Below are 11,941 nucleotides of genomic sequence, written 5' to 3'. Positions count from 1 at the left end.
TTTTTTTTTTTTTTTTTTTTTTTTTTTTTTTTTTTTTTTTTTTTTTTTTTTTTTTTTTTTTTTTTTTTTTTTTTTTTTTTTTTTTTTTTTTTTTTTTTTTTTTTTTTTTTTTTTTTTTTTTTTTTTTTTTTTTTTTTTTTTTTTTTTTTTTTTTTTTTTTTTTTTTTTTTTTTTTTTTTTTTTTTTTTTTTTTTTTTTTAATTAATCCTACGAAAGTATTTTTCTGGCATGTTGTAATATGAACACATTTGTGTTTACATTTGGCTTATTCCTGATTTTATTTTCTATGAGTATTGGCACACTCCAACCACATATAAATAAATAAAGTATAAATTTTACAAAATAAAAGATATAATTATGTACATATTAGTTTTATTTATTTTACCTATTTAGATAATTTATATACAATAATAATATAATATTATTGAAATAACTGTACTAATTAATTTCAGCAGTTTCTAAATTGTAATTGAAAACAATTGATACAAAATGAGTCCATGTCAATCCAAAATATAAATAATCATGGAGGATGTAAATAAAACCCAAAAAAGAAGATATGGTACATGCTTATGATGTGGTCCTACCAAACTGAGAAGAATGAATGATATTTAACTTATATAGATGGACTATAATTTTTTTTCAGGACTTTGTTTCTGTATGATTGATGACCCAGTCCCATCTCTTTTCTAGTGCAACTGGAAGCTGATAGCTTCATTGTTTGACAGCACCACTTAACTTCACGTAACATTGATCTTTAATGCATGATCATTTCACATGGCTTCAGTTGTCCAAATGCAAAACTGTGCCATATATCCTTTTTGTTTTTTGAAACAGTCATTTTATTTGTGATATTAAAGTGTCGGATATGAATCGATGTTCATTTTGGGAACATTGTTCAATGTGAATTAAATAATAATTTCAACATCAGCTAATTCCGACATTCTGAGGGTAGTTTAATTGATTTTGGGTTAATGAAACAGGGATCGATAGGTGGCAGACCAGCTCACGACGGCGTAATTCCAAAAATGCTCACGTTGTGCCCAATCTCTCATGTGTACATCAGGAGAATAGGCCCATAAGAAACCACCAAAAACCAAACACAATGATACGGAGAAAAAGAAAGAGGCGTGATGCATTTGTATCTTCGTCCTTACTGGTGTAGTCGAATCCGTAGCTCACCCAGTTTTTGTCTTTTTCACTAGTATCACAAGTAAGTAGTTGTTGCTGTATCACTATTTTTTTTAGACGTAGAAATATTTCTAGATGTTCTGTTCATGTGGTTCCAGACGCATCTTTGTACTACGGGCATGTACCGGAATTTAATTATGGCAGCCATTGGTGATAATAAATATTATAAACTACTTTCTTTTCCGAAGTACTAAATTACCACCAAATTACGAAAATAATCAATTCTATTTTTCAGATAGATTACGAAACAAATTGATTCTGTTCTGTTGGTAGTTTTTGACAGTTTTAGAGTATTACCAACATGGCAAAGAATTTTACGCTTTTTTTCATCTTTTTGGGAATGGACAAATACTAAAGATAGAGAGGACAGAATACAAAATAAAGAATAAAATGTTCAATATTTTTTAATAAGATGATACAGCTTATTCTAAAGTTATAATACGCTGTTTAATAAGTTATAATCCTACAGACATTACGCGGTATTTCAAACTGCGTTCTCCACACTACAGAAGCCTACAATTTAGCTTTAGTACTCTGTGATGATTCCGGAAGAATATTAGTGGTTCTGTGGCCTCTGTGGTTCTTAATCGGCTTGCTTGACTGATATATATATTTTTAAATTTTGTCATATTTATTAATTATATATTTAATTTATAAGTGTATATAGTGAAATTAAGATATACATTGAATCTACATAAAAATAATAAAATGGTGGTCAGAATATAACGCAGAATTAAAGTATCTAGAGAAGATCAATCCCTATTGTTGGAGGATCAAGAAAGGTTTCCAACCTAACATGAATGTTGAAGGAGTATTTTATGTGAACAATACTCTTGAAAAACTCATGTTAGATGAATTAAAAAATTCTTGTAGGCCTGGTATGACGGGAGGTTTCTACCCGGCGTAAAACAGATCGCAAACGTAGCAGCATTGCCGGGAATAGTTGGCCGGTCTGTAGGCCTACCAGATGTTCATTCTGGATATGGTTTTGCTATAGGTATTTATTTAAATGCTTGTATTTGCTGTCTTATAATAAGCTATCGTAACTACTACTACTATACTATACTATTTGAAGAATCGAACCGAACAGGCAGTGTGCTAGTACATTAGATTACAGAGGTGTAAAATATTGATTTTTTTACCAACATTTTACAATGACAGCAACATTACAAAATTATTTACATGTGTAATGTAAATTATACATGTAAATAATTTAGTAAATCAATATTTGTTCATGTAAATTATTCAGACAAAGCGAGTATATATAATAATTTTTATAAAGAGAAGTTGAAATTGTATATGGTTTTCAGGAAATATGGCAGCTTTTGATATGTCAGATCCAAAATCAATTGTGTCTCCTGGTGGTGTAGGCTTTGATATCAACTGTGGTGTACGTCTTTTAAGGACAAACTTACATGAAAAAGATGTTCAGCCAATTAAGGTATAAAATCACATTTAAAATACCGATTACAAAGTTTATACAAATGATTGTAGTAATAATACCAATGCATGAATACTTATAACAAATCATATTCTTAATATATAATAACTATTTTAATAACCTTACAATGGTTAATCAAATCAAGGTAACTTTCAAGCTTTGTAAATGAGAGACATTTTTATCTTTACAGTAATATTATATACATATATATCATATTTCATGCTATTAGAAAGCTTTTTTGACTAATATGAGAATCCTCATATGGTTAGACAGGATTTCTAGTCTTCAAGGTATGAGAATATTTTCATTCTTATACATATTTTTATTATTTAGTGCCATTTAACATCATATTTTAAAGCAGAAAATTTTTGTATTTGAATTTGTGATTCAAGTCTTGATAAGAAACAGTAATACACTAAAATTATTCTCATAATTACTAATACAATTCTATTATTGTTAGAAAGGTGCCAGATACTTATTTAATTTCTATTTATTATATTCATTATAAAACTTTCAGGAACAATTAACTCAAAGCCTTTTTGATCATATTCCTGTGGGAGTAGGTTCAAAAGGAATTATTCCTATGAATGCCCGTGATATGGAAGAAGCTTTAGAAATGGGAATGGACTGGTCTCTGAGAGAAGGTTATGTATGGGCCGAAGATAAAGAACATTGTGAAGAATATGGACGTATGTTAAATGCTGATCCTTCTAAAGTTAGCCTTAGAGCTAAAAAGAGAGGACTGCCCCAACTTGGTACATTAGGTGCTGGTAACCACTATGCTGAAATACAAGTAGTTGATGAGATTTATGATAAATATGCAGCTGGTAAAATGGGTTTGGAAAGAGTTGGTCAAGTTTGTGTTATGATTCATTCAGGTAGTAGGGGATTTGGCCATCAAGTAGCAACTGATGCATTAGTACAAATGGAAAAAGCTATGAAGAGAGATAATATTGAGACAAATGACAGGCAGTTAGCTTGTGCAAGAATTAATTCTGTAGAAGGTCAAGACTATTTAAAATCAATGGCTGCTGCTGCTAACTTTGCTTGGGTGAATCGCAGTTCCATGACTTTCTTAACTCGACAAGCATTTGCCAAACAGTTTAAAATGGCTCCTGATGATTTAGATATGCATGTTATATATGATGTATCACATAATATTGCCAAAATGGAAGAACATGTTGTAGATGGCAAAGTGAAAACATTACTTGTTCATAGAAAGGTACCAGATTATTTATAATTGTTTATAACTAATACAAAAATTGATACAATAATGCTGATACTCTTTCTCATGTATTTGTCCTGCTAGTAAAATTACATGGTATTATGTCCTTAGAATTTATAACATGACACATTAGAGGAATCACAATGTATGTATTTTATCTTTGGTGCTGTTCATGTTTAGAGACAAGGGTTAACATAATTACTTTTTATTAGGGGAATTGTATCATTTACCATTCTTGTTTCATTAAAAGAAATTATTAGTCCCTACTAATAATTGAGCGAGGTGTGGTATAGAAACTGACCCAAGGATAGTTTAAAATTATTTTATATTCATAATTTAATAAAGTTCCTGGTGTAGGTCTATTAAATTGACTGCTGAAAGGAGGTTCTGAATTTAATTATATTTTTTCGATATCATCTAGCATGATAAACTCACTCATGACATACTCACCAAAACTGAAGTTTCATAATTAAGTAAGTTATTTTTGTGGACTTAACATGTTTTGTGGAATAAGTTATACTTGTGCTTGTTTAATTAATAATTTATGTTATGTATTCTTATTCCATTTTTAGGGATCAACAAGAGCATTCCCTCCTCACCACCCTCTTATACCAGTTGATTATCAATTAACTGGACAACCAGTTCTCATTGGTGGAACAATGGGAACTTGCAGCTATGTATTGACTGGCACCCATCAAGGAATGACCGAAACATTTGGATCTACATGCCATGGAGCTGTTAGTATATTATATATTTTAGTATATCAAAACCCTTATTTATATATGTAAATATTCAGGTGCAAGTGTATGTTTTTATTTGATCTGAACAGCATTGGCAACAATAGTTTTATGAACTTAGTTACTGTAATAATATTACTTTACTATTTGATAATTTAAACTGTTTCAATAAATATCTGAATTACATATTAGACAATATTAAGACTATTTTGTAAGCCAAATTAATGTCAAATAATGTTACAGACAATATCATCAATCATCAAAATATGACATAATATCACAACAAAATAAAACTTTATCAGATTTAAGAAAAGTCTATGCTATTGGCCCTGAAATATCTTTAATTAAATATTTATTTTTATTTCACAGGGGCGGGCATTATCTCGCGCCAAATCTAGACGAAATATAGATTACAAAGATGTCCTAGTAAAGTTAGAATCTATGGGTATTTCAATCCGCGTGGCGTCACCGAAATTAGTAATGGAAGAAGCACCAGAATCATACAAAAATGTTACAGACGTCGTGAATACATGTCACGCTGCTGGAATAAGTAAAAAGACTGTGAAATTACGGCCCATTGCTGTCATAAAGGGATAAAATTTAATTTATAATGGATATTTTTAAGTAATATTAACTGTCCCTATATTTAATATTCATTATTGATATTTATTATTCTCTTTCTCTGTTTTCAGTTAATAGTGTAATAATAAAACTAAGTCATTGTTTTACACAATTAAATTTGTTCAAATTTTGTAAGAGGTATAAGTCATAATTAATACATTTTATATATTAATAATACATAATGAAAATAGATTTTTTTATACTGCAGTGGTAGCAAGCAAGCATATGGCCCATCACTATATTGGTCAAATTTTCGTAAGTAATATTCTGTCTGCAGAAGTTAACAATAGCTGAATTATTTATTAAATAAGTCAACAGAGAAAATTCCATAAGAATTTTTGCATTTAGTTCCCTTGGTTTATTTGCATCATGGTATAGGTTGATGGCTATGGTGCTTTAAGGTCAAGGTAACTTCGTCTTCTAACAATATCGAAAAGGATTTGAAATAAAAATTTTAATGTAATATAATTTGTTATATATTTATCACAACAGATAACAACACTACAGAATAAATTATTAATTTACGTACAAACTAATTTTTGGAAATAATGTTACGATGACTATTGAGGTTGAGCCCATTGTGTACTACATAACTACACACTAAATCGCTTTTAATTTATCTGCTATGATCACTAGTAGTGCAGTTCCAAGAAAAAACAGACCTGGTGGAAGAACAGCATTTGTTCTATCTATTTCATCTGTAAACAAAAACTTTGTTTATTAGCAAAACTGTAATGGTGTCTTCATAAAAAAAAAACAGTTCATCAACAGTGGATGTTATATAGCACGACATACGATGAAAGATCATGAAACAGGCGGCAGAATAATGATCTAATATAATTTTCTACAAAGTTATAATAAAGATCAAAATCAATTACCAGCCTGAGTAGCACATTCCTCCTCGTTGTTATTTGTTGACCATCCCATGCAGCGATCTAAAGCCGATTCCCATCTGACGCGTCTAATCTCTCGGTCTGTAATATTTTTTTATTTTTTTAATATATTTAACGAAAAGAAAAAATCAATTATATTCTATCACAAAATTATTAATTTTGATTTATTCGAAATGTAAGTATTATCTTTTTATTTATTTAGTAATGTCACATAAGAAAAGTAAATAATGTAAAAATTAGAAAAATAAAGCTTTTTATCTATCTAACTAGGTACCTTCACTTGTTATAGATGGCAGGAAAATATCAGCAGGAGGACTAGGTATAGACGCGGGCCATACACGTAACGCCCGGCCTGCTACTATCGCCGCCCCTAATGCTGTGCTTTCCATCATTAAGGGGCGAATCTGAAAAAGACAATATATATAATTGATTACTAGTATTATAAAAGAAGTTTCTTTGTTACATCTCCATTATTTATACTATATATGCATATACATGTAGTGTTAAACACACAAAGACAGACACGTAATTAGTACATACTACAGGCACGGCAAGCACATCAGCTTGCATTTGCATAAGCACGGAGTTCTGCGCCATGCCGCCGTCTGCGAGCAGGCGGTGCAGCGGTGCGCAATCGGCCTCCATGGCGGCGGCCACGGAACGCGTTTGTTGGCACACGGCTTCAAGGGCCCCGCGAATTATATGACGCCGACTTGTTTTATTGGTCATCCCGCATATTATTCTGAAGCAAAAAAGATACAAAAGCTATGGATATAATAAAAATAACTGTACATTTTATTAAATATCTACCTGAAATATTTAAGGCATTAGGCATGATGACACTATCTAACAATATCCGAAAACAGGATTTCATGTAATTTTATATGATAGGCTGATTCATATTTAAACATTTATTTTCAGATTACATTTATTTTAGTAAAAATAAAAATGCTAAACATCAATCCACCATGATAGATCCAATACCAATCGGGGCGCGTGACGTCACTCATTCGTAAACAACATCGGTGTTGTCATAACATATTTTATGCTAGATTTGGCATAATTTTAGTTGTTTTGCTTTTTGGTGTTTGTTCAAGTCACCGTTTATAGGCTATGTGCAACAGCATCTTTTCACTTCCTTTTTTCTTATACAATAAGATGTGAAATAGAAATAGAATACAATAAAGGCATACTGTAATTTGAATTGAAATTTTAGTCTATAAAATTTTACCAGTGCTTGATAGTCGTTAATATGCCACCTAAATTATCTAAAGTCAGCATTACCGATTAGAGTGGGAGAAAATCTAGCATTTCCTCCCATATTTATTTTGTTCTATAACATAATTGAATAAAACATAAAATAAAATTTATTTTAAAGATATAATAAAAACGTGTACGTAAACAAATGATGTTTTATTTGAGGAATGTTAGTATTATTTTAAAACAATTAGCATAATTTTGGGAAAATTTTAATAACAGTTTAGCATTTTTTTTTATTGTCGTGATGGCAACGCTGTACATAGTTTATATAAATTTATTTCCAACACTGAGAAGAAATTATATATATTTTTTTAAGGTTTTGTATTATATGTTGGGCTAAAAAGGACTTGTATCCAGAGCCGTAAAATATTAAATAAAAACGTTCGAGCGACGTTCTCACAAAGTTGTTTTGCGTTATTTGTAAATTAAATAACTTCTGCGTTTTTATTATTGTATTAGTACATTGAGGGACCGCACACCATCGATACACATTGGGATTCATGATTATTGCGCTTAAATCTTCAAAAACTTTCAACAAACAAACGTATAACTCTACTATAAGTTATCACTTGTCAAGTGTTTACGAATGGTTGACGTCACAGACGACGCCATTGCTATTCTAGCGTTTTTGCGCGAAATTTAAATTGTACTTTTTAAAATGTAATTATCTATCAGTCTTAAGTTTTTTTTTAAAAATCAGTCATCATGCCTATTGTTTATTTAAAAAAAAAATGTAATACTCATAAATATAAATATTAACAGTACTAACACTACATATCCCTATATTATATTATAATAGCGTATGAAAATTTTTATTATAATATAATATAGGTATTGACGACCTCGGTGGTCTAGCAGTAGCAGGTACACCGCTTTGCGACCAATGGTCCACGGGTTCATCAAACATTTGTATTCATGAGTATGATTGTTTGTATCAGTCTGGTTGTTTTCTTTGTATAATATGTATGTATTTACAAAAAAAAATATCTATATATATGTATCAGTTATCTAATACCCATAACACAAGCTTTAGCTAGCTTAACTTGGGTCTAGATGGCGCTCTGTGAATTGTCCTGAGATTATTATGAAAAAAAAAATCTATGAATGTATTTACCCTCTGGCGTCTTTTCTCCAATATGGTGCATATAAACCGTTAAAAGCTGGTACTAAGCATATACTACCTTCTTCCTCATCATTTACTTCAGATGCTTCTACTTCAGAATCTTGTACATCATTTATTATTTCTAAGCCATTTTTTAGCCATTGTAAAGTATCACCTGTCAAAAAATGTTATGTTCAGATAATTTATCAAATGCTGTTGCACTGATAAATACTAAAATAATCTCTCTCAGATTATTCTAGTATTTATCTGTACATATGTGGACATACACTTTTTTACGTAATACCTACATTACAAACATTTCAACAGTTCACTTATATTTTCTGAACAAATACTGGCGAATTTGATTTGATTTTAAATTATATTTACCTGCAATTGCCACAGATCCTTCCAAAGCATACACTGGTGGTGCATCAGGGCCTAGTTTATAAGCCACTGTTGTGAGAAGACCATTTTGCGAATGTATTATGGAGTCACCTGTAAACATCACACTGATATTGATAAATAATTAAAAAAGATAAAATATTTAGTCGAATTTTATGATATAATTACCTTATTACCTGTATTGTATAGTAGGAAACAACCAGTTCCAAAGGTACATTTGACTTGACCAAATCTCATACAACCTTGTCCAACTAATGCAGCTTGTTGATCCCCCAAGCACTGTAATAATATTTAAATTCATTAATTTCATTACTTATATCTTTTAAATGTAAGTGATGAAAGTTTAACTTGAAAGAATTAGTAACTTCTTCACATAAAATTCTTGTAACTAACCCCAGCAATAGGAACTCCAAGAAGGGATCCTACTGAGATGTAACCATATATTTCTGCAGAACTTCTTATCCTTGGTAGTATTTGTTGTGGTATATCGAAGAAGTGCAGTAACCCTTTATCCCATTGCAAAGTTTTCAATGACATGAGCTGTGTCCGAGATGCATTGGTTACATCTGTAGCATGTATACCACCACGGTTGCCACCTGTGAGGTTCTGAAAAATAATGTAATATATAAATAAGATAATCTATATTAATATTATATAGTAGTAATACGACCTCGGTGGTCTAGCGGTCTAGCATACCGCTTTACAACCGGTGGTCGCGGGTTCGATTCCTCGCACGGCACAAACATTTGTATTCATGAGTATGATTGTTTGTATCGGTCTGGGTATTTTCTATGTATAATATGTATGTATTTACGAAAAAAAAAAAAATATCTATGTATTTGTATCAGTTGTCTAGGACCCATAACACAAGCTTTAGCTAGCTTAACTTGGGTCTAGATGACGCTGTGTGAATTGTCCTGAGATTATTATTATTATTATAATAGTATAATATATTATTGTATTGACAATAACAATTGTAGAATAATACCAAAATTCTATTTATCTTCATGCCAGGTTTCTAACAATTACCATAGTTATTGTGTAATAAGGATGTAGTTTCCAAGATTAAGAATATATTTGTAATATGAAAGTACCCATATTAGCCAGGAATCAACAGTGCCAGCCATGCATTCTCCTACAGCCACAGCATCTTTGATAGCAGTTACATTTTGAAGCAACCACCTTAATTTCACAGAGGTGAAATATGTTGACAATGGAAGACCACTGGATTGTGACACAGCATTCACACATTGTGGTCCCTTTCTTTTAACTAGTTCATCAACTATTTTTGATGTCCTTACATCTAACCACACTGAAATAATAATACACAATTTTTGTAAATTTTTAAATATGTTTTGTGTGAAGTCAGTATAAATTTAAATATGTTATTATTTATTTCATACATTGAATATTCTTACCTATAGCACTGTAAAGTGGTAAGCCTGTGACAGAATTCCATACAATAGTAGTCTCTCTCTGATTAGTAATTCCTATTCCTACTACATCTTCTGGGCTTATATCTAATTTTCTTAAGTTATCTGTTGTTACCTAAAATTAGAGATTTTAATAAGATAGCAGTTATATGTATATATACAATTTTTTATTAGATTAGATTATTAGACAACCTAATGGGAAACTAAAAAAATCTGAAGTAGTTATTAAAAAAATATATGAGGAATATTATTAATATATAAAAACATAAATAATTAAATATTAGCTTTACTTATTAACATCTCACAAATTAATAACTTGTAAATAAAAAAAATTGGTTAAAAGAATATATAAATACTTAATAGCTGGTATATATGCTTTTACATTACCTCTATACATTCCAATACTGCATTAAGAATCTCTAAAGCGTCTTGTTCAACCCATCCTTCCTGCGGACTAAAACGTTTCAGGGGTATTTGGTGATATGTTAACACTTCAGATGTATTAGCAGCAAAAACCTGGAATTTGAGTAAAATAAAACAAAGATGAAAAATATCCTTTTTCATATGTATTTACAAATTACAAGATTTAATAAATTTACCAAAAATTTGACATTCGAGGTTCCCTCATCAATAGCGCCTATTAATGGACCAAATTTACCGAACTGCTGCATAATCAATTATTCTACATATTGAAATAACTGATGCCTCTGAATAATGATTAACATAGTACGACTACAAACTTCAATTAGGAGGTAAGTTAAGGAGATTCAAATATGAAACTACTACATTGAAGTACAGTAAGATCAATATAACATTGCAATGTAATGCAAAAATTGAAAAAATGTCATGTGAATACAATCAATGTACAAGTGATTACTTTATAACTACGTTTTTAGAATTTTAGATGTCATATCATGTCAAAAATTCACGACCTTCAATACAGATTAAGGATGAGAAGAAACTAAATAGAGATGATATGACTGAGATAAGTACTTTAATAAAAAGTTTAAACGTAAGTCCTCGACTATAAAAAGCATACAAGCACGCTGTTGAAAAACCATAATATGTCGTTACGAAGTCTATAGTTTGTGCAATTTACATTATTTTTACTGAAAAACAAGTATAGTATAGGGCATTGACGGTTGCGGTGGTCTAACGGTTTTACACACTGCCTTAGATCCGATCATCGGGGGTTCGATTCCACGCACGATCCAACCATTCCATTCACGAGTATGACTGTTTGTATTGGACTGGGTGTTTTTTATACGCGAAAGTTTGTAATATGGATGAATAGAAGGATGGATAATAATAATAATAACTTTATTGTGCAAAAAAAAAAAACAAATACAAAAAGGACTTAACTAAGGTTATATGTCTATATTAATTCATATATATACAATAGTTCTTAAAACTATTTAATATCAAGTCCAGTGCAGTAGTGTCTAAACTAGGCCTAGCCTGTATCTCAGACACCATTGCCCACCTAAAGATAGCATGCTATACGATACTTTAGAGTTGAACGAAAAAACAAGACAAATGTAGGGTATACTTATAAATAAAATAAATCGTGTCGTTGAGGCAATGATTGCGTCACATCGTATGGTCTAACTATAATCGGTGCATAAATACTTGCAAGTGC

General features: G+C 30.5%; 2 protein-coding genes and 1 pseudogene across 2 annotated transcripts; 1 reads left to right on the top strand and 2 right to left on the bottom strand.

Moving 5' to 3' along the window:
• Positions 1 to 905: 905 nt before the first annotated feature.
• Positions 906 to 1,462, bottom strand: LOC131843080 (NADH dehydrogenase [ubiquinone] 1 beta subcomplex subunit 11, mitochondrial-like; annotated as a pseudogene).
• A 426-nt stretch (positions 1,463 to 1,888) lies between these two features.
• On the top strand, positions 1,889 to 5,310 carry LOC131843083 (RNA-splicing ligase RtcB homolog; the record flags this gene model as incomplete). The annotated part of the gene is given in 6 exon segments (XM_059191679.1): positions 1,889 to 2,090; positions 2,093 to 2,185; positions 2,499 to 2,629; positions 3,147 to 3,851; positions 4,427 to 4,591; positions 4,961 to 5,310. Coding segments are annotated over 6 exon segments (1,524 nt in total), but the record flags the coding sequence as incomplete, so codon positions are not given.
• Positions 5,311 to 5,667: 357 nt separating this feature from the next.
• LOC131843070 (glycerol kinase-like) lies at positions 5,668 to 11,023 on the bottom strand. The gene is made up of 12 exons (XM_059191666.1): positions 10,902 to 11,023; positions 10,690 to 10,818; positions 10,288 to 10,417; positions 9,964 to 10,181; positions 9,263 to 9,475; positions 9,046 to 9,148; positions 8,855 to 8,962; positions 8,480 to 8,642; positions 6,646 to 6,847; positions 6,380 to 6,509; positions 6,091 to 6,186; positions 5,668 to 5,910 (listed from the first exon to the last, which is right to left on the bottom strand). The coding sequence occupies exons 1-12, from the start codon at positions 10,971 to 10,973 to the stop codon at positions 5,813 to 5,815; spliced, it is 1,662 nt and encodes a 553-aa protein (XP_059047649.1). The 5' UTR covers positions 10,974 to 11,023; the 3' UTR covers positions 5,668 to 5,812.
• Between the last annotated feature and the right edge of the window lie 918 nt (positions 11,024 to 11,941).

Source organism: Achroia grisella, unplaced genomic scaffold, assembly GCF_030625045.1.
Source record: "Achroia grisella isolate CSIRO2021 unplaced genomic scaffold, CSIRO_AGI_Agris_v1 utg2770, whole genome shotgun sequence".
NCBI lineage: Eukaryota > Metazoa > Arthropoda > Insecta > Lepidoptera > Pyralidae > Achroia > Achroia grisella.
Note: the sequence above shows the minus strand (reverse complement) of the source record. Positions and strands in the feature narration are given on the sequence as shown.